The sequence below is a fragment of the Condylura cristata genome, unplaced genomic scaffold (assembly GCF_000260355.1).
Source record: "Condylura cristata isolate star-nosed mole 26May11 unplaced genomic scaffold, ConCri1.0 scaffold00001, whole genome shotgun sequence".
Taxonomy (NCBI): Eukaryota; Metazoa; Chordata; class Mammalia; order Eulipotyphla; family Talpidae; genus Condylura; species Condylura cristata.
The window spans coordinates 13272506-13297215 of record NW_004567102.1 but is presented as its reverse complement, the minus strand read 5'-3'; the positions used below and the strand labels follow the sequence as shown (position 1 = coordinate 13297215).

Sequence of the window (24710 nt, the reverse complement as noted above, 5' to 3'; positions counted from 1 at the left end):
CAAATGTTCAGATCTTTCAGAAGCTGCTTCACCTGTTAACCTAAACAGATCTACAGTTCTATCAAATTCCTATCCAAATCAAGAATCATTACACCTTTCCTAACCTATCTTCAACACCACTTCTTTGTGCACACATTAGAAAATTACACATTTATTCCTTAATATTTATCTAATAGGGGAGGAAATTCAGAGGGAGGAGATTCACAAATGTATTATGCACAAGTAAGAGTTTAAGATGTATTTTTGACTGACAACATGGAATTAACAAAAGCACTTTGTTTTATAATTTTTACATAAAAGCTTTAAAATTTTGATCACATTAAGTTAATGTGTCATCATCTTACCTTACAAATTTCAGGTTATCTCTATAGGAAAATAAAATATTATGAATGTGATTTCTACTCTTAATATGACAAAATGGAATTTTAACTATTCAAGACATGACACACTTCAAGAAATCCAATCATGAGTGCTTACTAACAAATACAATGATCAGATTTGCTACTGGTCCTACTTTGAAACAAAAATTTCCTAAAATTCTTTCATACTGTGTTAGTTTGATTAAAAGTGAATCCTAAAATTGAAAGGCAAACCATGAACTAACAATTTTATTTGAATGTATTTATCTTCCTGAATCAAAACTTCCTCCAAACTGTGCAGCTAAGTTACACAATAAATCATTTTTTTTATAAAAATGCTTGTATCACCTCTAACCCAAGTACATTTCCCAAAATATTAAAATTTCATCAGAATTTAAATACTGATTGTTATGTGTGCGCCTATAAAATGTAATTTAACTACAAAGTTCAAAGCTTTATATCGAATTAAGAGAAATTCAGTCCTTGAAATACTTACTTTCACAAAAATAAAAATTTACATATAGTAACACTGTGTGCCATTTGTCTTATGTCATATTCTGATCTAAAATTTAGACCTTTACTTTTAGAATAAGAAAAATAAGTATTTTCTGACTTTCTACCTCTCTAATGCATCCCCAAGCTTTATCACATATGAAGCCTCAAATTTCTGCATGGTAAGCATTCATTCACACTTTAGTAAATATTGAAACTTAAAAGTGTTTTAATTTAACAAAGAATTCTAAGACTCTACTAGTATTCATCCTACTAAAATATTTTTCCAAAACTACTAAACCTACTATGTAATTTTTGCAAGGATATATTACATAAAATTCAATTTCTTTATTAGTACAGAATCACCTCATGCCACCAACCCTTTAAATGTAATATCCTGCTTCTAAAATAAATCAGTGAGAACTGTCTTTTTGAGTTGGTACAAGAATTTAGGGAAATAATTAGAAAAAAATAACACCAACTAGCAATGACACAGTTAAACACTTTACAAGTGTTAGCTCAATTCAATCCTCCTAATAACTTATGAGGCCGGTGACTTTAATACACTTACAGACTAAAATTGAAGCACAGAAAGGTTGAGTGAATTACTCGGTCACACAGGTCGTAGGTAAAAGGCTGACCTTAAATACTCCCCATCCACAACACATCCTCCTCTTAACTCTCTAGTTCTACAATCTAAATGTAGTAACCTTAACTCATTATCCAAGGTTAATTCAAAACAAATATAGATTGTTTCACTGTTGTTACAACCCAGATCAAGTATCATGTAAATACTTTAAGCTATCATCACAAATCATAAGAAATAGGCTGCTGATAACAAACCATGCAAATGGTTTATTAAACAAGAAACTCCCTTTTAATGATTTTGATAATTTCGACATGATTCATCAAATGACTGAGAAGTCTAAAATATACATTCACATGAAACTTTTCAAAAATTAACTATGTTACCTCCCAAGTAACTGACTTCAACCATTCTGATTACTTAAGTTCAGAGTACATAAACATCACCCTTCACAAAAAAAATACGGTAACTCACTTATCAGAGTCCAGCAAAGAAGATCACTAAGAAAGGGCCTCTGGAACAATCAAAATAGATATCCAGTGTCCAAATATTGATATTTGTTTACTTTTATTAAGAGGTACTCACACAATAAAGGCCTACTTATTTTTCCCTGGCACAGAACTACAATTTGAGTAGGAATATCAGAGATGAGGGTTACAGATCACAATGAAAAGCACATCCAATAACAAAGCAGGAAAAAAATATGTATTTATTCAAATAACTTCAATATGCAAAGGAAACTGATCAACAGACCCTCAAGGCATCACAATAACTGATAGTCACATGGGTCAGAGATTAAGCTATATTAAGTATATTCACCATCCTGTTTAGGAAATCAAATTGCTTATCTTATTTTACTATGATTTTCACCCAAAGCAATTAAGATACTTTTAAAACATGATGCTTCAAGAATGAAATCCTCAACTAGGTTATAAACTCAATTAATTAGAAATTCATTTAAACTTTCCAAATCGCAAAGGCTGCGCTGTTTGAATTAAGGGCATCTTGTGTAAAAAAAGTACCTAAAAGCAAGAGAGATGGGAAAAATCTAAGAAAAAACAGAAGAGCTGTGAGAGTGTCTATAAATACTAGCCGTGAAGCTTTCCCCATAGAAAAATGCGTGGGCAAAGATGCCACATCAGCAGTATTCTCTATCTGTCCTGCTTCTAAATCATGTTAGTTTCATAAATTACTGGGCTAATAGTGTGGGCTAATAGTGTGTCGATGTGACACAGTATACTGAATTTCTTCAGCGGCAAAAAGTGAACCTATCTTCTTCATTTACTCCACAAAACCAAAACTACTAACACTCACAAACATCCTTACACCTTGTGGGGACATCGATTTGACTTTCTTTTAAGCAAATTATCTTTTAAATTGTTTTTACTTTTCAAAAGATTTAGAGACATATTGCTAGACCACTCCGAACTTGATTATCAAAAGAACTGTTACACTACTCAACAAAACTCCCTTTCAAACCAAGCTGCAACACATTCTGCTTTCTCTAGCTCCAAACAAACTTTAAAGCACATAGTAAATAACTTATTTCAGGCCTTGTATTTTTTTTTCCCTGTTCTCTAGCAAGGAAGTCTAACTCCAAACAGGAAACTGCTCCTCAAAGGGTTCAACACTAAAATCCTATCAAACTGAACCCAGGCTCAGGAAGAGATTTAGTATTTAAATGCCAACATGCTTGCCTAGGTGGAAACAGTGTAAACAGTCAAGATTCCCTGTCCTTGATGCATCCCTGGCAAATTTCAGTAAGGAGTAAAAATGCCTTTAATGCCAACCACAAAAAAAAAAAATATTAAAAGGTCGACCTATACGAAGGCTAATAAAAATAAATTCAGCTGAAAATGCTACTTTGACAAGTTTTTGGATCTCCCTCCCCCACCGGACTAGACTAGTGGCTTAGGCGGGGGCTGACAATGAGATGGGGAGCTAGAGGCAGAGTTTTCCAGACAGCTGACGAGGAAAGGGGACCCGGCGTTCCCTCCCTTTCCTGCTACTTCCCGGGAAGCCGGGGGAGCCGCGGAAGAGGCGCCTAGAGGAGCAAGCAAGCGCTCCCACCGAGCCCTCCGCAAGAACAGCAAGGTGGATGGCTGGGCGAAAGGGGGCCGCAGGGAGCACGAGTGCTGCGCAGAGGGGCTGAGCTCCCCGTCCCGAAGGAGCCCGAGAAGGAGCACAGAGAAGGAGCACAGTCTCCGCAAATCTGGAGTGTCCCGCCGGACAGCGGGAAGCGCCCTCGAGTCTCTTACCCATGCTGGGGGCTCCCGCGGGGAGAAGCCCGGCGCCCGCTGCTCCTCCAGCTGTTCGTGCGGTCGCTCTCGCGGCAGAAGGCGGGCCCTGCGCCCCGCTTTTGCCCCTCCTGAGCTCAGGTGGGGCGAGGAGGCGCCTCCATCCGCCGGTGGAGCTCTCCGCGCTGTCCCGTCAGCCTGGCCGCGAGGACTAGGCAGCGGCGGCTACTCACGTCTGGCCTCCGCCGAAGTCGCGGCGCTCAGAAGTCTCTCCCCCCCGCCCACCCAGGCGGCGTCTTCCCCGCCGCCGTCGCTCTGGCCGGGCGGGTGGGACCTGCGGGTGCGCCCTAGCGACAGGCTCCAACCCCGAGCGCGGACAGAGCCGCGAAACCCGCCCCCCGCCGCTCCCCAGACGCCCGCAGTTCTAGAACGCGGAGGAGATTCGGACAGAGGCCGGGAAGGTGCAGGGAGCCGGCCTGGGAGGAGGCAAGTCTCGCGAGAATCCCTCGCATTCCCCGCTCCGCCCCCGCCGCGCCGCGACTCACCACTCGACCCCCAGGCTGCTGCCAGGTGCGCTGACGTCACGACCCGGGGGTCTAGAGCACTCTGGTCCAGGTGCGGCGGGCGGATGTGGGAGAAACCCGGCTGAGCTACTGCTAGTCCTCCTCCGCCTGAGCTTCAGAACAGCTGGCACGGGTGTTTTGTATGATTTGTTGCCTCGGATCTGATAGGCAGGAGCCTGGCTTGTCCCACTTTCCGCAGCAGCGTGGCTGTTTTCTGCGGAGCAGCTGGCTCTAGGGAACTTGAAAGCTTTGGAGAAGGGTGTGCGAGTCCGTTAGATTTCGACCTTCAAATGCCTACCAGCCACTGGGACTCAACAGTTTCCCTTGCAAAGCCCCTTACAAATCAGATGCATTTCTTCTTTGGGGGGGGTTGAGGCGGGGTGGGGCCGGGGGGAGGGGAGGACCTAGGCATAAAATTAATCCTATTTCACAGAAATAAATACAACTTGTTACCTGATTGGGGAGAGAAATAGTTTTGATTTGAAATATCGCCAGGTACTTTTTTATAGCCTCAGTTTGGCAAAGGATCAGAATTGTTGCAATCCGAAATAGTTCAATCACCTTTTTCTTTCTCTTGTTTAAAGCGAATTCCCTGACAGACTTGTATCAGATTAACATTTGTTGAACCCAGTTATTTCTCTAGTTCTTTAAGAAATTGTGTCATTTGATTCCCACAATCATCCAACAACACAGAAACTACCTTATCTTTTTGGAATCAGGCAGCATAACCCTTTGCTTTTTGTGAGATCTTGTTTAAATTAATCTCTTGGACTTCCTTTTCTTAAGTCTGTTGAAAGAAATCTTTGCAGTGCAAAGTGCACTGCCTGCTCACAGTAACAATCTTTTAAATATCCATTTCCTATATCTACTATAAGCCTCCTTTTGTCATCTTTTAATTCTTTCATTACTTCTGGAGGTTGCACAAAGTACTTTTATAACAAGAGTTGTCGGTCACAATCAAGGGGAAAAAAATAATATGCACACCACACCTAAACATAATGTACATATTGACTTTGTTGTGCAGAAACCATGGAATGTATTCTGGCTTTTTATTTATTTTTTTGATGAACAAATATTTAATATTATGTTCATTTTCCCCCATCAAGCAAACAAACAAAGACTACTGAAGCACAGACCTTATCCTCACACATTTTGCATTCTAAGTAGGAAGTGAAACATGAACACACAGTTTATTAACATGAGGTAATGAAAATCAAGTGTTTGAAAATGAAAGAAAAATAAATTACTTGGCAAAGACAGTCTTCATGGGAAAGGTATAAATTGAACTGCAATTTGAAAGAAGGCAATAATTTGAGCCTGAAAGAGTCCTAAAGTAGAGAGTGGAGTTGGGTATGCTTACAAAAATGTTCCTGAAGCATGAAGGTAACTAGATGGCTCAAGCAGCCTATAAGAAAGTAAACCATTTACAATTTGAAAGAATGAGGCTAGTGTAAGACAGAAGAGGATTCATACAAGAAGACAAAGAAAAATATAATATGTTGGAAGAGAACTAAATTCCTCCATTTTTCAGATCCTAGATATTTGAAGGAAAAAGGCCAGTGAATCGAACTAAAGAGAGGTTAAGGAACAAACATGGTTAAAAAAAGAACACTGTAGAGGGATCCTCCCTAGTGGACAAAACGGGCTAAAGCTTGGTGCCAGGAAGCTAGCTGCAGCCCCTTCAACACAAGTTTGATCCCCGCTACCCACATGGTGCAGCAGACCTCTCCTGTCTCCCCACTGCTCCCCTCAGCAGTGTATTTCAGTGGATCCACCTGTTCTGCTCCCCACTCTGTCTCTGGTGAATCCTCTCACTATCCCTGCACCTCTGACCTATACCCCAGTTCTGTATGCATAAATACAATAAATCTTAAAAAAAAAAAACAACACTGTATTTGACAATAAGGTTAGCTTTGAAAATATCATTTCAGAATATATTTAACAACAAAAAAAAGGGAAAAGGCAGTTAAAGGTTCCAGTGAATAAGTGAATAATAAAGGAGTCAAGGCCATAAGTAGATAAGGTGACCAAGTATTATTAACCAAAAATGTCATGTGATCTAGTAAGATTAAAATATTTCCAGTAAGTGCTATCCTGGAATCTCAGGATCTGTAATTTTCATAAGAAACTAAGGCTTTTAGAAATTGGAAAATTAAAATAAGCAAAATTACTTTGAAACTCAGGGGACAATATCCTGTTAATGATGAGATATTGGATCATGATAGAAATTTAAAGGATCAGGGAATTAAACCCAAAGAAAGGTTTACTGAAGTAAAGCTAAAAAGCACAATCCAGAAACTGATGATATCTTCCAAAAGCAAAGACAGGCCTGGACAAATAGAATGAAATATAAAATTTTTCTTTTAACTAGCAAATGTTCTAAACACTGGATGATTAAGCAAATGTTTGTTATTAATAAGTCTTTAAGTCTTGATAATCTCCTAAGTCTTACCTCCAAAACTTTAAGAAATTTAAAGTATGACACTATATTTTATACATTTTTTATAACTGAGGTTTTACTCAGCTCAAAACATTGCATTTCTCAGCAATAAATATTAGTTACATGATAGAAAATGTGAGAAGATAATTTCATTGTTATCACATACTTTGATTTAACCTCAAATTTCTTTCAGCAAAAAACACTTTTTCTTCTTACTTCTTACTTAGTATCTTCTAATGAATTCAGATTTCTTTATATCCATCTGTCCTCATCCTTCTTTATATTCCCTGACAAATAACACTCTGATCATTCACTTTCTTCCTTTTTTTTCTATGGAAAAAATGTGTTGAATGAGAATATAACTATCTCAGTGAGAATAACACAATTTCAGAGCAACCAAGTTTATATTTTCTTCCTAATGTGCATTTCTTAGGAATTTATCAAAAAATGTTTATATTGAAAAGATCATTAAATATCTTTCCACATGCTAAAAAATATTCTAACGAAGACAATTATGCTGAAGAAAAATGAATTAAATGTTAACTAAACTATGTCATTTTTAAAACACTCAATTCCAATCTTAGGAGCTAATTCTTGCATTGTTTTACTGTTCCTTTATTCCCCTTAGTTCCACAGTACTAGACTTTCTCATGACTTATTACTACCATGTTTTGACTTGACTAGTTTACTATATACTTAAGGACAAATTACATCAATGTATAACCTGAATTTTAGAAATCATTTTTTAGCAAACAATTGCAGGAAATAGTACTCTCAGTCACAATATCTATAATATGAGGTCACTGCTCAGATTGGCCACCTGTCAGCTTGTAGCAGAATTTTGCTACTCTGCTAGCAATTTGGGTGATATACTCAAACACATGTTTTTTCTTGACACTTTTCACTATTACACATTAAGAAAATTTTTAACTAAAAATGTGTTGATCCATCTGCATGGTTCGCTCACCACTTTGCTGACTGACAGGACCTTTTCCATAATGTGATTTGCTCCTTATTCAAATGGCAGTGTCATCGTAGAACTACTCTAGTCTATGAAAGATTTTGACTCTCTGAGAGTCTCTTTCAAAAGGCATTACTTCTTCAAAATGTTAAAATAGTGTCCTTGAGTAAGCCCAGATGACAAATACATTTGCATTTTTCAAACATCAGGCAATTCAATTATTCACACAGTATTATGTAAAAATCTTTCATCATGTGTACACCTTAATTCAACAAGTTTTTATACATCACTTGTCAAAGACCAGTACCTGCTTTGTCATAAATATAGAAAATACAGTCTTTGCCCTTAAAAGAGGAAGTTATGAGGAACTTTTGGGGGGTACTTTGGAATTGCCCAACAAGAAGGACAAGGAAGAGTATTCAGACAGCCAAGACAATTGGCATGTCTGTGATGCCTTCTGAGGTGGAACTTGAGAAACGGGAGTCAAAAACAGAGGGCCTTATGTGTCAGAGAATGACTTAAGGTCTTATCCTGGAACTTATATGAAGGATTTTTTTTTTAATTTTAACAGACAGGTTTATTAGGAAAAGGAGAAAGAAAAGGAGAGGCACATACATAGATACAGGAGAGCCATGTATGAAGAATTTTTTAAGGAGGTAATTGATTTGCTTTGTCAGTAACATCTGCAATCAGGGGGGAAAAATCACAAGTCACTAAAAAATTAGATTCAAAAAGCATTGACAAAGCACTTATTGACTTTAATCAAGTAATAAATATGTCTTGTTAATATAAAAAAAGTTTAATATACAGCACATTACGTATGGTGAACTTTGGTAGCAGGCACAAGCTTTGCCTTCAAGGAGCGTGATTTCTAGAAGGCTAAAATGTACCAAATTGTCTTGAAATTACCCTTACTTAAATAAAGTTCACCTTTCTTCAGAAAATCCACATTTAGAATTTTCATGGCACACACCACACCAGTAAACTGGGAGCATTCTTACTTTAGAAATGAATTTGCAATATTTTCATTTAGAACTCTGACAATTTTAAGCAGTAATTCAAATGACTAGTTGTCAATAATACAAAATGATATTGTACATATGACAAGTTACTATTTAACTCTGAGGTGGCAAATATTAGTGATCTATGTTTTCCTCACTTGTAAAATTGGATAGTGACAAAGAAAGGATTTTTAAAACCAAGGAGACACTCAACAGAATTTTGTCTACAATTATTATACCTTGAACATTATCATTTCTTCAACTGGCTAGTGTGACACTGAAAGGTATTCAAGATTTTGTTATATCTCTGGTCACCTAGAAAAAAAAATGTTTCTGGAAAAAAAAAGTATTTCAGATCCCTACTGAACAACCTTGAGAATAATACAGGGTGTTATATCCCATCTGACACTTGTGCTTCTAAACTACCTCTTTTAAAATTAATTTGATGCCCAGAATTAAATGTCTGCCATGGTAAAAGAAACTCAAAGACTAAAACATGCCCTTTCTGCATATTCCTGAGAATTCACCTTGTATTCTTCTGTTTTCTAGGTCATGACCCCTATTCCCATAAATACCACATTCTAATGTGGCTCATAAACACATCTCCTCCATCTCCTCAGCAGTCCACACTTCCTCACACAGCATTTGCCTTGAAACCTCTTCAATCAAAAAGATGGTGAGTTTCCAGTTCCTTGAGCTTTATACAGATAGCGCAGTCTATAACAAGGAAATCATGTCATTCTACATGATTTCCTGAACATTCTGTCTACCTCCTTTATAGAACTGACTCTTCTTCACCATGACCCATGCCTTCTTTTTTCTCCTTCAACAATCGTATCTTTGTTTGAGACACAATTCCATACTTACCCTACCTTTTCTTTATCTTTAATTTCTTAGGCTATCTCTCCTTCTTCCCTTTTCATTCTTCTTTCTCTACCCTTTCTCTCTATCTTCTACCATATCTCTCTTAACTTATTAGCACTGTCCTTTAATGGTCAATCCAGTTTGCCTGGTCTAACAAACCCCTACATTCATAATCTCTTTGATCTCCTAATCCTCCCTCACCAAAGTCTTTTCATGAATGACCTAGACCTTGAGACCATTATAACTAGCAATTTTTTTATACATTAATCACACACAGTCTCAATATTTTCCTTAAATCAGTAAAGTAGATACTATTATTTCTTGTCTGACAATATTAGCAGCAACAATAATGGCAGCAACATCCTCTGACCATTTTGGTCTCAGACGCTGACCTACACATTTCATATACTTCATCTAGCATGACCTTCATTACAGTGCAATGAACAGTATCATTCCCATTTTAAAGAGCAGGAAACTCAGACCAGTAATTACCTTGCCTAAGATCACACATGATTAAGTGGCAGGACTTTTTCTTCAGCTGATGTTCCAGTCCATTACAAGTCAGTGTGCTCACTGAGCCCTGGTTTTTTCTATTGTTTAAAGAGGAAAAATGAGAGAAAGGCATAGGAGGGGAAGACTCAAGGAATACTGTTTCAGTGATCCATTTTAAAGCTCAATCAGAAAGAGCTTAGCACAACGTGAATATTTGATGCTATTTTTTCCTTCTACTTTGAGTGTTCATTAAGACTTACTTCTGTGCCAGGCACTGTATCGTAAGAAGTACTTATATAGCTGGGTTAGAGACATAGTACTTATTGTCCAAGGGAAGAAGCTGCCTTCCGCAAGAATGTAATATAAGCCTTGTGACTTCTCACCTGACCCCTCTTATATGACTCTTTTGCTCTTGGATGTTTTCTTTCTTTCTTCATAAATACTATGCTTTTACCTCTCCTTGGACATTTGGTTTATTTTCTTAGGAAACACAGGTAATATCACATAGCTTTCATTTCCTATTATGATGATAAAACCTTGAAACCTGAGATTCTGTTCTGTCTGTCTTTAAATTTTTGCCAGTTTTTAACACAGAGAAGCCTCTCAATAACTATGTATTAGGTCTAACACTAGAAAGACACTGTAACATTTTTTTTTGTATCTTCAATATTTCAAAACGAGAAATGATTAGTTAAATTTCTTCTTATGAATGAATGATTCTCCATTCTAGTAAACTTGGAAATGATTAGCCACAGTGTGAAGATATATATCTATTTAAGTCAGTAGTTCCTTAGCTTTTATAGTGAAGAGATTACTTTTTAAACAATAATTAATTTTTACATACCTGAAATTTCTTAGAAATATTATCTCAAAAAAAAAACCCCAAAAAACAAAAGTATTGTTATGTGTCACTCTAAGAAATGTACCAGTAGGTGATTTTATCATGCCAGCTTCATAGAATATAGTTTACACGACCTAGATAATAGAGTTTATGAGACACAAAGGAGGGAGAGAAAAGACTTTTGGTACCATATTTGTGTATGTCATCCATTACTGACTAAAATGCCCTTATATAGCACATAGCTGTGTCATTAGAATAGTTACCTTCTATATATTAAAAGGTCATAATTTTTTCTAAGAACTATGGGGTAGCGGTCCCTCCTCTTGTGGAGCAAAGAGTTGAGACGTAGCACTGTGGATCTGTCCATAGTCACTGCAGTGTGAGTTCAATTCCTGGCCAGGGAGGTGACCCACCTGGTGCAGTAGACCTCTTCTGGCCTGCCTTCTGCTCCTCTTAGCAGTGTGTTCCAATGGATCTGCCTTTTCTGTTCCCCTCTGTCTCTGGTAAGTTCTCTCAACCCCTGCACCTCTGGCCTATAGCACAGTTCTTGTATGTATGAATAGATGAATCTTTAAAAAAATAATAAAGAATTATGGGATAGGAGGAAAGGCCAAATAAATGCAAATAGTTTGAGAGAAGCTGAAACCTTCTTTGGACTTCATAATCTTCATCTGATCAAGAGGGTGAAGGCTTAGTTTCACCAGTCCCATCTCTATGCAGACACATACTTGTATTTCTTTGTATGTATGTGACCTCCTTTCACCACCATGTAGCCATGGAACCATCACTTTAATCTTAAACTTTACTGCTCGCTCCTAAAAAGAATGAAGCAATCCAGGCTATTACAACCTTGTAATGTGCTGACAACTTACTAAACCCATGACCTGCTGGCTCAGGAATTACTCACTACCCATCTGTGGTTTTACCTCATTCAGATAAGAAATAAGAACCCAGAATTCAGAGATACACTCAATGCTTTGGATTCCTATTAACCTGTGAAATAGAATACTTACAATGCCAAAAGATGTGATCACTACCGAGCAGAGTTGTGTTAAAATACCTTTAGTTTTCCAAGCCCAGGGACATGATGTTATGCCAGATGAAAGAGCCTTGCAGGCATTCACATTTCTGGCATAAGTTCATATTCACATCTCTCTTTCCAAAATGAAAGTGTTAATGTGTCTACTTTAAGTAATGCTGAAACCAAAATGAAAGGGAAAAGAACTTTGTGGTAGTCACTTTGTAGAGACAGGAATTGAAAGCACACAGGGACAGTTTTATTTAGGAGGGAGGTACCGAGAAAGAGGAACCCTCTAAACCAATTTATTGACAGAGAAAAATGTCAGACAAGAGGCTTGAGAGGAAATTTCTCATATTTACCCTCTTATTCACTCATTCATTTCTGAAGAAGAATGTTTTAACTATGACTCAGGGTGAAATTTTATTTTCAAGTGATACATTGAAATCAAATATATCCAAATTAGAATAAAACATATGGCTTGTTCTTAAATCTATAGATTACTCACTTCCATTTTTCAGCATGTCTTCTGAATATATAAAAATATTGTTGTATTTCAATGGAATATTACTCAACAACCAAAAAAAAGAAACACATGTCTTTTGCAGCAACATGGATGGAGCTGGAAAAAATCATGCTTAGTGAAATAAGCCAAAAAGAAAAGGAGAAATACCGGATGGTTTTTTTCATAGCAGGAATATAACGGAACAGGCAAGAAAATAATGATAATTATGAACAGCTATATACCAGAGATATTTTGTGGGGGTGGAGGGGGGAATGGGATCAAAAACAGTGGAGGGAGGAAAATGCACTGGACTATGGTGATGGATTGCAACTGAGATGAAAATGAACAAAAATATGTAAAAATGAACTGTTATAAAATTTTAAAAAATATATTGTTGCATGTAAAATTTAAACAATATAGAAATGTGTGTAGTAACAGTCTAAAGTCCCAAAGAATTCAACATTTCAGAACAACTACTATTAACAATTTGGTTTATATTCACCAGAATTTTTATTTATGTTCTAGCAGAAAATGACTTATATGACCTATACACGCTGCTCTAACACTGTATTTTCCCCATCTATCAACAGACATTATTATACAAATTCATTCTCTTTCCCTATCAAGTCATTCCTTCTACAGATTGATTCTATTGTCATACTCACCTATGACCAATCCTGTCTTAATGGACATGTGAATGACTTCCATGGACATGTGAATTACTTAATGGACATGTGAATTACTTACAATGAACATCTTTGTATATACATTTTTTCACAGAAGTGGAGTTTTCACAGAAATAGTGTGCTAGATCAAAAGCCATCCAAACAATGTACCAATTACTTTTTTTTTCAGGGGTTACTACTGTCACCAAATCTGAGTATCAATGTTCTTTCAAATTTAGACCATACAGTAAAGGAAAAATTATGAATCATATCACATCACCTTGAGAAGGATGAGAATCTTTACATTTGCATATTGTCTATTTTTATTTCTTCATCTAAGAAATGCCAGCCTGCCAGACTGTATCTTGACTTGATAATGATAAATATCATTTTCTTACTGGTTTCTAAGAACTCTGTAATCTAGAGATATTAGTCATTCTTCTGGGAATCTTAGTCCACTTCTTTTTTCTCCTGGGTGTAGGTGGCCTGGAGTGGCCTAGGGTGCTAACTTCAGTGAAATGACTTCCAACTGAATACGGACAATGAGAGGAGGCGCTGGTGGAAGACTGGAAGGCACAGAAGGGAAAGTAATGGCTTCTTGAAGAGGCATATTCCCTGGAACAGGTGAGCATGTTATATTACTTGGCAAAAGGGAATTGGATTATAGATTGAATACTTAGACCTCTGAACGGCAGAACTGCAAAATGACACATTCATGTTATTTTAAATGACCTGCTTTTGTTGTAATTTGGTATAGCAGCAATAGAAAACTAATACAGAGGACAAAAGAAGGAATAAGTAGGGCATTTCCACCCCCATCCCCACCTCCACCCCTTACTCTAACCAGCACTCCGCCTACATGGCTTCAACTAATTGATCCTGGCTCTCGGCTCTGGGAACACTGAAAATTCTGGCAAGTAAGCATGTGAATTGCCCTTCCACGTCAGGGGATTAAGGTGCTAGCTGCTTCAGCATGCTTACCATCCTTTTTGGCTTCTCCTCATTTTGATCACCAGTGAAAATAATTTCTGTGTTAAGTGTCTTTCTGTTATGTATATGTAGAGCTATCAAGTTAGAATGTGCCTGATAGCATTTATCTGAACAAGGCAAATATATTCTTCGAATTTGAAGCTTTCTTTTTTTTACTCTTTATGTTGTTTACATGTCATTCAAATAGTTTAAAGTTGCTATCAGAGTTGTAATTACATTTGTTGATCTTTCTGGGATGACTTTTGAGTTTTATGCCATAGTCTAAAGGTATTTTCACCAAGATTATAAAAATAAATAAGCAATCATTATATCTAATTAAGAATTTCATTCATAAATAAATTCAAGTAACATGACCATAAAAGTATAGGTGTTGTGTGCATATAGCTTACTCCATTTTTATAAATAAAACATCTAGTCTAGTCATGTTACAGCTTAGCTTTATTAATTTAAATTTTTTTTAATTTTTAATTTTTATGTGTTGGGTTAAATTCAGAGGATATCAAATAGGTTGATATTCAGGTTTGTTTTCCCTTCAGTAAGTAGCTATTCATATCTATATTTTTTCTACAGATTTGAAATGCCAACATTATACTTAATCCTGATGATACTTGATTAATTTCTGAACTCTGATCTAGCAATTCCTATGCTTGTATTTCACTATTTCATGTTTTCATGAAAATTATGTTAAACATCCACTCCCTCACCCCAGTTACTCATTCGTAGAATATAAACTGTTATAAATACTTAATATTACAAAAAGACCTTGCCCTTCAAAATAGAGTGAATCTATATCAAATACCTAGACCAGGTAACATGGTTAATAAATTATCTGTGTAACTTGTACAGATATTTCTCTCTCTACTACCATTTAACAGGACCTGGCACATTATAAATATTCAATAAATAATCAGCATTATTTGTACAGCAGGATGGCTGAACATTAAAAGTGTATCAGCTTTAAAAGTACATTTTGACTAAATTCCAGCTGACTGGGCATTAAGCTCAGTCTTCATCAGAATTTATGATCAGAGCTGGATTGTGACCATCATAGATGAAAATTCTGGCATGTAAGATTAATCTGAACTTTTCATTAAAAATTAATAATCCAGGGCCCTCCTGGTGGTGCAGCAGGTTAAAGCACAGCACTAAGAAGCTAAAGCCACTTCCACATGAGTTTGATTCCCGCCTGCCTGGTAGGAGATCCACATGACGCAGCAGACCTCTTCTGACCTGCCTGCTGCTCCCCTCAGCAGTGTACTTCATTGATCTGCCTGTTCTGCTCCCCTCTCTGTCTCTGGTGAATCCTCTCACCCTCCACATCTCTGGCCTGTACCCCAGTTCCTTATGAATAAATAAATAAATCTAAAAAAATATTATTAATCCAAGGGGCCTGGGATGAAATACATAGCTCTATCAAGCTATAGCCAGCCACTGCAGCACAAGTTCAATCCCCAGCCAGGAAGTTGATCCACATGACACAGCAGACTTCTCCTGACCCACCAGCTTCTCCCCTCAGCAGTGTATTTCAGTAGATCCACCTCTTCTGCTCTCCATTATGGCTCTGGTGAATCCTCTCACACACACCCCCCGCCCCCACCTCTGGCCTGTACCCAGTTCTTATACCCATAAATAAAATAAATCTTTAAAAATGTATTAATCCAATTTTATTTAAAAATTTTAAAGTGAAAATCTAAGCTTAACATTATGGAGCAGAAAATACCATTTCTTATACTCCTGCATGCTCATGTGCTCCTGGGATCATCTTATGCATATTTGATGATTATAAATATGTTTATTTTTAAAAAATATTTATTTATTTATGCATACAGAACTGGGGTACAGGTCAGAGGTGCAGGGGCGGTGAGAGGATTCACCAGAGACAGAGCCTGGAGCAGAACAGGTAGATCAGCGAAGTACACTGCTGAGGGGAGCAGGGGGCGGGTCAGGAGAGGTCTGCTGCGTTATGTGGGTCAGCTCCAGGGCGGGGATCAAACTCATCCTGAAGTGGCTTTAACTTCTTAGCACTGTGCTTTAACCCACTTTGCCACCAGGGAGGGTCTAAATATGTTTATTTTAACGGTAGTGAGTGGATGAGGTTAATTAGATTTATTAATCTTTCTGTAATGTCTGATCAAGGTAGACTGACCTTAATAATATAAGATGCTACTGTAATACTGATGGCAAGTGTTTAAGCTTCTGCACTTTTCCAGTAAATAACTAAGGCAGTGTCTCCAAAGGTTTCAAATAACATGAAATTATCTTTAAAAAAATTTTATTGCCATAACACTGTTTTAAAACATGATCTCAGGAGTACATCATTGTAAATCAGCATCTGTACATACTAAATTAAGTTCATGACTAAAAAAGTACCTTCACAAGTTGTAGCCAATTTACCCACTCTTCCTACTTCCCTTCTAGTAACTATTAATTTGATCTTATAGTCTGAAAGTTTGTTTATTTACTTCATTCATTTAATTTCTTTTTTTAATTTTTTTTTTTTGAACTGGGGAATAGGCCAGAAGTACTAGGGGTAAGAAGATTCACCAGAGTGGAGAGCAAAATAGGCAGATTTACTGAAAGACACTGCTAAAGGAAGCATCAGGCTGAGACAGGAGAGATCTGCTGTGCCATATGTGGGTCACCTCCCTGGCTCGGGATCAGACTCAGTCTCTAGTGGTCATAGCAATGAGATTTAACCTTTAGGCTATAAGGAAGTCCCTGTTTTTGTTTGTTTGTTTGTTTTGTTCTACTTCTGAATTAGTTCAGTAAGTTCCATCCATGTTAATACAAATGATAGGATTTCATCTTTAAAAAAATAAAATTACATTGTATATATAGACATCTTTTTTTCTTTTTTTATCTAGGTCTGTCAGTGGATACTTAGGTAATTTCTAATTTGTAAATAATGTTGCAATGAAGGTAAGGGTGCACATATCTCTTTAAATAAATGCTTTCATATTATTTGAGTAATTAACTGGAAGTGGGATAACTGGATCATATTGTTTGATTAGTGAGAAAACAGGTTGTGGTTTGTTTTTCTTTTTTTATTTCTCCAAAGGCTTTACTATCCTGGAATGAAGATAATTAATTATTGGATTTGATTTGAGGTTTTCCTCTCCATGAAATGGTAGACTTGACATCCTGCCTTTAATTTTTCATCACAAGTGGGAAAAATTCCCAAATGAGAATTTTCATCTTGAGAAATTGTGTAACTGGAAACGTGGTAGCTGAAATCTGTGGTTAAAACTGTTGTCTGTAGAACCCATATGATGTCTACTATAAGCAGAAAGCTGCTAAATTGTGCAGCCTTTACCATGATCCACACCAGCAAAATGTATTTTTCTTGCCCTGCTTCCATCCTTACTTAGTTTAAAAACCAAGTGTCATATAAGTGTATGACTAGAGTAATCTGAAACTCATCAGGAATGCTGGTTACAATAGAAAGTAGGAGATTTTATTTTTAGCCTCTAGTTTCTAAAATACAGGAAGGCATACTGGAAGGGGGTCGAGAATGAACATTAAACAAATTAACTAAATTGTCTGCTAGAAATACACATGACATGTTTCTGGAAGGAAATACAAAAAACTAGTAGAATGGATGCAGGAAGGAGAATTGAATGATTGGGAGATTGAATAGAAGGAAACTTTACATTCATTGTATATCCTTTGTAGAACTGAAATTGGTACTGTGCACACGTATTGATTATTCAAAACAAAATATTTTTAAAAATAGTAAGGGACAAAATGAACTCAGTTAAAGTAAAGGAAAAAAAAAAAGATCATTAATGATTCTGGAACTGTCCACTGATCAGTGGGTGTCAATTAATACTTCATGAAATAAATGTGCTTTCTATTTGGCCTTATTGTGGAAGAGCTCAATTAGATGAGGCAAGAATGAATAATTATTGAAATTAAGTTTTGTATTATTTTTATTATTTGATCCCTTGATGGGTAAAAATAAATCTTTTCATTTTCTTTACCTTTCTGTTGCTCGTTTGTTACATTCCCATTTCTTAGTTTGACCTAGTTAACTAATATGTGTAGGAAATAACCTGACACTTAAAGAGATCTTTACTTTCAATTATCCATTATTTGGAGAAGCTTAGCTGTCTGGATTAAGCTTTGTAACTAGGAACCACAGTTCCACTACTGACACCTGCATGATTAATTGTATTATGAAAAAAAAAAAAGAAAGAAAGAAAGAAAGAAAAAGAAAAGGAACAGTTCTATTAGATATTCTTGCAAAACCCTGGGCCATTAAGCTATGGAAATATTTGGAGAAGTAAATGAAATAAAATGCTGAACCTAAGAATACCGGAAAGAGACTTAGTAAAGAAATAGGGACAGAAATGGGGAATCCAGAGGAAGTAGTATTTGTCTGGGGAAGATGATGTGTTGATACATGTAGCATTTGGTTGGTAGTTGGAGATGGTCTTTTAAATAGTAGAGACTAAGCAGCCAGCTGAAATGAGGAAGTGAAATTTAAGAGAAGGCAGACTTGCTGGCCAGATGCATTTAAAATTATCTAACACATTTAAAACCATTATGAAGATCTTCAAGATATCTGCTTTAGCACATACTAAAACCACATTTCCAAAGTGCATAGTGAGATGAATCATACTCTTAGTTAAAGAAAAAAAATGAAAATTATCAATATGAATTTAATAGAAATATATCCTGAAACTTTGCCTCTAGGATATGTGAAAAAAGCTTTGTCTGCAGTTGGATTGAGCCCTCTGGGCATCTGTCATGAATTGAACTTTAGACTTCCAGTGGCTGAAGGGCTAAGTGAAAAAACAGATCTGTCAACCCCTAGGTGACCGCTGTACAGCCTCTGATTTCCCATATATGGCAAGTGGGAGATTTCTGAGAGATTGAGGTTTCACTATCCTGCCCAGGTATATTAAAGTTAAATTGGCATTCAAAAAATAATATATACACAATTTGGGGATTTTGTTACCATTGCCAAAGTCCAGGTAACAAACATATTTATCAACTCTAAACATTTCTGTGTCCCTTTTTTTTTAAAGTATGGTAATACGAGGTCTACCCTCTCTCAACAAATGTTTAGGTATACCACCTGGTTGTTAATTGTAGACATGTTGTGCAGCGGGTTGCAGAAACTGAGCAGTATTATTACTGAGTCAGTGACAACCACTACCTTCTGGGTTAATCAGGAAAACAGTATGTAACTTTGTGAAAACATTTAAAACAAATGTCCCCCATTTCACTTTCTCAGTCTCTCTCTCCTCTCTCTCTCATGCACACACACACATACACACACACACACACACAAGTTAGCTGTAGATGAGTTGCTGACTAAAGTTAGTTAATCTCTGACTAGCACCAGGAAGGGAATTCACAACTTTCTTGAAATTCCCAGTGCTTGCCTGGAGAAATCTCCATATGCTCCCATGATCCTTTGAGAAAGTACTGGGTGTGGAGGAAGCAAATGCTTCCAGCAGGGACCTGACCTGTGACCAGAAACCTGACTCCAACACAGGACAAAGTTTCACACTCTCAGTCCCAGGCAACCTCCAGCTGCAAGGACTGTGGGAATCTGAATGGCCACCTTATAACCCCACCTGCCTGGGGCCAAAGAGTCTGGACTTCTAGATAACTCAGGTCTTCTCTAAGGTGAACCGGAGGAATTCACTTTGGAACTGGAAGTTGCTGGTGATACCCCTGTTCCTATCATGGCCAGTATAAAATTTTGTTTTGTCAAATAAGCTCTTTTTGAGACCGGAAATTGTAGCTGCTGGTATCAGATATCAAATGGAAATAATCATTCACCAGGATGTTCACCTGTGCAGTGTGAGTTCACATTTTTGGAGACACTCAAAGCATTTGCTCAAAATTACTTACTGGATCTCATCTTGTGATTGTTTGACCATATGGAGGTCTTTTACACCATTCTATGAGCCCCTTGGGCTTTCTCACCAAGAAAAGGAGATAAAATATGTCCTAACACTGGGTGTGAGGAGGGGAAGAAGAGTTAAAAAGTTCACACAAAGCCGTGGTTCCATTTATTATTATCTAAACAGTGGACTTTCCTATATTTTTCCAAGTTAAATCTTATATATAACTCTGACCAAAAAGTAGAGCATTTGTGTTTGAGGCTAGATTGTTGGGATCCCATCTGCTAGACTCTAAAAGTTGACCCTCCTTTTGAAGCCTATAAAAATTGAGATTTATTTCTCTAAAATAGCAAGTGACTTCTTTAAAACGTGAAAAAAACATTTTAAATGTGACTATTTTAGCCACAATCTCTTTATGGTTTAGTACTCCGAGGTATGAATCCATTTAAGTCAGGTTCCTGTTTTTCCTAATAACTAGCTGAAATGAATGGACCAGAGAATGAAATAGAGGGGAAATAATATTAGTTTTGAAACATGTGGCATTATGAGGCACAGCAGATATAATAGAGTGCCTGGGGAGGGGCTTTGAGACTAGGCTGGTTAGAAAAGCCAGAGTTTAGGATATTTTGACCATGTGGAATGACTTATGGCCACTGATGTAGCCACTTAACTGATTGTGTGATCTTAACTTCTTTGTGCCCTTGTTTCCTCATTTATAGTCATTATAAATGTCATAGTCATTATAACTCTGTTATAAGGATCAAGAGAATTGATATCTTTTAAGCTTTAGTGTGACAGTGTGTTATCTATAGAAAAGGGAGGTCAAGGTTCCCTATCAATCCAAGGAAAGGTAGAGCTGTGCAGCAGAAAAAGACAGGGGAAAAGGGACTTGAGAGGACTGGGAAAAGACCTGTTTCTCTGCACATGGAGGAAGACATTTGGACACTATGTATTTCCGTTTCTTCTCTTCCTGTGGTTCCACCTTTTCTCAGTCAGTCTCTTTTAGCTTTTGCTAGCTATTCAGCTCCACCTGTCTTTGGGTGAGGCAGGGAATCTGAAACTTCCCTTTCAATGGATAACACACTGTCTGACACATTGTAAGCACGCTCTAAGTGCAAACTAATCAATTATGACTCAGAATTTATAGTAGTGAATACATTTCTAATTTAAAGGTCATACACACTAGATCAAATATACAAAAGTGGACCCTGCCTGGTGGTGCAATGAGTTAAAGCACAGCACTGTGAAGCCAGCTGCAGCCGCTTCAGCATGGGTTGGATCCGGGCCAGGGAGGGGATCCACATGGCATGGCAGACCTCTCCTGCCTCACCCACTGCTCCCCTTAGCAGTGTACTTCTTCAATCTGCCTGTTCTGTTCTCCACTTTGTCTCTGGTGAATCCTTTTACCACCCCTGCACCTCTGGTGTGCACCCCAGTTCTGTATGCATAAGTAAATAAATCTTTTAAAAAATTAAATATATAAAAGTTATTCTCTTGACAATAACATGCAGTTTTACATTATTCAGAATTAATTTGATAAAGTTGGCCTGTGTCTACATCAATTCTCTGCTAAGGAAATCAATAAGTAATATACTTATAAACAATACTTGTATATCTATAATATACTTATAATCAATAAGTAATGTATAATACTGTAAAATATACTGTAATAATCATGAGAATTTTTTTTTTAAAGATTTATTTATTTATTCATACAGAACTGGGGTACAGGCCAGAGATGCGGAGGGTGAGAGGATTCACCAGAGACAGAGCGGGAAGCAGAACAGGCAGATCGACGAAGTACACTGCTGAGGGGAGCAGCGGGCGGGTCAGGAGAGGTCTGCCACGCCATGTGGTCACCTCCGGGGCAGGCGGGGATCGAACTCAGCGGAAGTGGCTTTAGTTTCTCAGTGCAGTGCTTTAACCCGCTGCGCCACCAGGGAGGGCCAATCATGAGAATTTTTAAAGGAAAAAAATAAAAACATTTGCACCAGCAGAATAAAAGCAAAAGAATGTGTGACCAAAAATGCATCCCAGAAAACAGAATTCTTATGTCTATTTGCCAATAAGAAGTAAAAATATAATTTAGTTGTGTAGGAAGATAATAAGTATTGTACTAAACAGGTAAGTGAGAAATCAAGATTTACCCAAGATTTAAAGATGCTATACAAATCTACAACATGTGGCTATTATAATTTTTTTAAATTATTCTGTTCCTGTACTTCTGTAATAGAAATTCAAAATACAGAGAATTTCACTGCTGAAGGAGGCCACAAAAAAAGTTAGTCTGTAACTTGAAACAATACTTGCCAAGCAGAACTCAGTCTATGCTTCAGCCCTATCTTTCATTGGAAATTTGTTGCTTCTTGACACAAGCAACACTTCCTATTGATATTTCTGAATGTGAGAGTTCTTTATATTATTGTGTTGCACTCTACCCTCTTACTGCCTGCTAGAACGAGTCAAATATTTCTTTTTCTTTTGCCCCTTAAAAAATGTGAAGATAAGTCTCTTGTGCCTTTTCCTATCTTACTTAGCATCTCTTGTTTCTGTTTAAGGACCTTTCCCCTCTTGAGTTGATAGTCTCCATTCTAGATTTTTAAACATACCTTTCAAATGCATCAGATGCCCTGATTAGTGCAGAAATGAAAGATCTCCCACCTATGGTTCTAGGTCCCTGAAGCAAAGAGCACTTTAGGTGACTGTATCTTACCCAGCTTTTCCAGTGGTGTGGTGTGGTGTTGGGTTTTCAATGTGGTTCATTTTGTCCCAGTTAAAAGTTTAATTGCTTTGGTGATCTTTTTCTTCTGGATTATAATCTACTGCCATTCAATCTACTCATCTGTCAGTTTCATGCCATTGAGATATTTTGCAAGCGGGTCTTCATTATTGTGAAACTTTCCTGGGGAGTCAAGAATCACATGGTCTCCTTCCATATTGGCATGGACACTGTTTATTATGTTTATATGTTTATATGAGTAGTCACCTCCAAAATATTGGAAACATTTGCAGCTATCCTGGATTTACAAGTAGATAAAGCAGACGGATGACTTGAAAGGCAACAGCAAGTTTTCCTAACTGGTTAAAATGCATTTCCAATTGATTCTCAATGCCTTGCAATTGAAAAGTAACTGAGATTTTTCTTCTTATTAAATTATTTAATAACACCAAGTCTTTCAGTTTTATGTTAGTATAAATTGATCAGCAAATTTCCTGATAGCAAATTTTTATGTTGAGTAGAGTGGAGATAGTAGGAAATTGCTGGGAATGTGACAGTTAAGAGGATTTGAAAGAGAGAGGGAAAGCCCTAGCAATTCCTCTTACTTCAGCCTATCCAACATTTTGGACTTTAAATGCTTTCTATAGTGACACATGACTAGGTAGGCTCTCTTAGGGATTTTTAAAATAATCTCATCTTTTTCTTTGACACAGTAGAAAATTTCAGTGGCTTGACGTTCTCAGCTGAGTGAGAAAACCCAGTGATAGAGTAGTAAGCTCATGCTCTGAGCCCTGTAGACTTGTTAAGAAAGAAAAATGAAATACCAAAGAAGAGTTGATACATTTAAAATATTCTATTTTAGTTCAGCATTGTACTTAACTTATCTTAGGAAGGTTACTTTGTCTTATCAGATTACTTTAATCATGTAAGGAAGCTTTCCTTATCAACAGATAAATTTAAAATGCCATGTCAAATTTACTTTTGGGAAAAATTTAACTGCATGGCATCAGATTTGGATAAATGCCTTCATAAATTGATGTTTTGTATTTTTGCATTTCCACATAAGAGAAATCTACTGCTCTGTTCCCTTTGGTGTTTTCTTTATAAATGATGAGGTAATAGAGGGTGTAAGCATCTTTCTGTAAATGACACATGTGTGAGTCGTCACGTTCAGTAAAGTCATGATTATATGATTGTTATCATCCTGCTGACACTTCTGTATTTAAATTTGATTTTTTTTTTAAAGAAGTCACTATACCTGGATATACCACATCAGAATTTCATTTGATTTTCTCTGATGGATCCAGCGGTCAACCTGAAATCAACTTGGAGCATTAACATATTTATCTATGTTTCTTCTTGATAATCTTGCACTTGCACTTGTTTATTATTAGTGTTTCTTTTGTTTCTGTGTTATTAACTAAAAATTCCTGATGAGTATACACATAACAATATATGAATAGCAAAATGATGTAATAGGGACAAAAACAGTCCCATCATTGCCTTTAACAATCTGACCTCTTGTATTACTGGTTGGGAAACATTAATAGTCTTGCACAGGATTGAGCAGTCCAAGATTAGTAAAGGCTAGTATCTTGAAATGAATATGGTGAAGAGAAAAATAATACCTTTATCTAGTCTCATTCCCATAAACCCAGTGCTTCTAAAATCACTAAATGATAACTAACATCGTATACCATGATGAAGTTGTAGTAAACTTATTGTGTTGCTGTGGGCTTCAACACAGTTATAATTAAAGTAAAATAAATCTCAAGTTGGTCAGTAATCCTTGGCAATTGGAGGGTTAAAGACTTAAATATTTCCTAAGTCAGACCTTCTCAGTGGTACTGTAACCCAACTCACATAGGGGTTTTACTGAAATGCAGATATGGCAGTAGGAGAGGGAGCAGCTAAGATATGGATGGCTACCAAGTGTCCTGGTGATGCTGGCCCACACATAGGGAACTCTAAGACCCTCCCTAGAGCAAAGGTGAAAATACGAAATAACAATATTGAACTTGCTCAATGAAGTAATGTAAGTGGGTAACTTCTATTGTCACAAGCACAAGTAATATATGACATTGTATAACCTGTTTCCTTGATTCATTTCAGTCCCTTG

The 24710-nt window shown here is 37.0% G+C and overlaps 1 protein-coding gene and 1 long non-coding RNA gene across 3 annotated transcripts in view; one reads left to right on the top strand and one right to left on the bottom strand.

Annotated features, from left to right (window-relative positions):
* CD2AP (CD2-associated protein) overlaps positions 1–3932 on the bottom strand; it is an 88854-nt gene extending 84922 nt beyond the window's left edge. For both annotated transcript variants that reach the window (XM_004673551.2, XM_012724009.1), the window contains exon 1: positions 3696–3932. In XM_004673551.2, the coding sequence (XP_004673608.1) occupies positions 3696–3699 (4 nt within the window). In that variant the 5' untranslated portion in view covers positions 3700–3932. The remainder of the gene's footprint in view (positions 1–3695) is intronic.
* Positions 3925–24710, top strand: part of LOC105853533 — a 30797-nt gene continuing 10011 nt past the window's right edge. The window contains exons 1-3 of the long non-coding RNA XR_001145374.1: positions 3925–4244; positions 9189–9315; positions 13506–13648. This is a non-coding gene — a long non-coding RNA (uncharacterized LOC105853533). The remainder of the gene's footprint in view (positions 4245–9188; positions 9316–13505; positions 13649–24710) is intronic.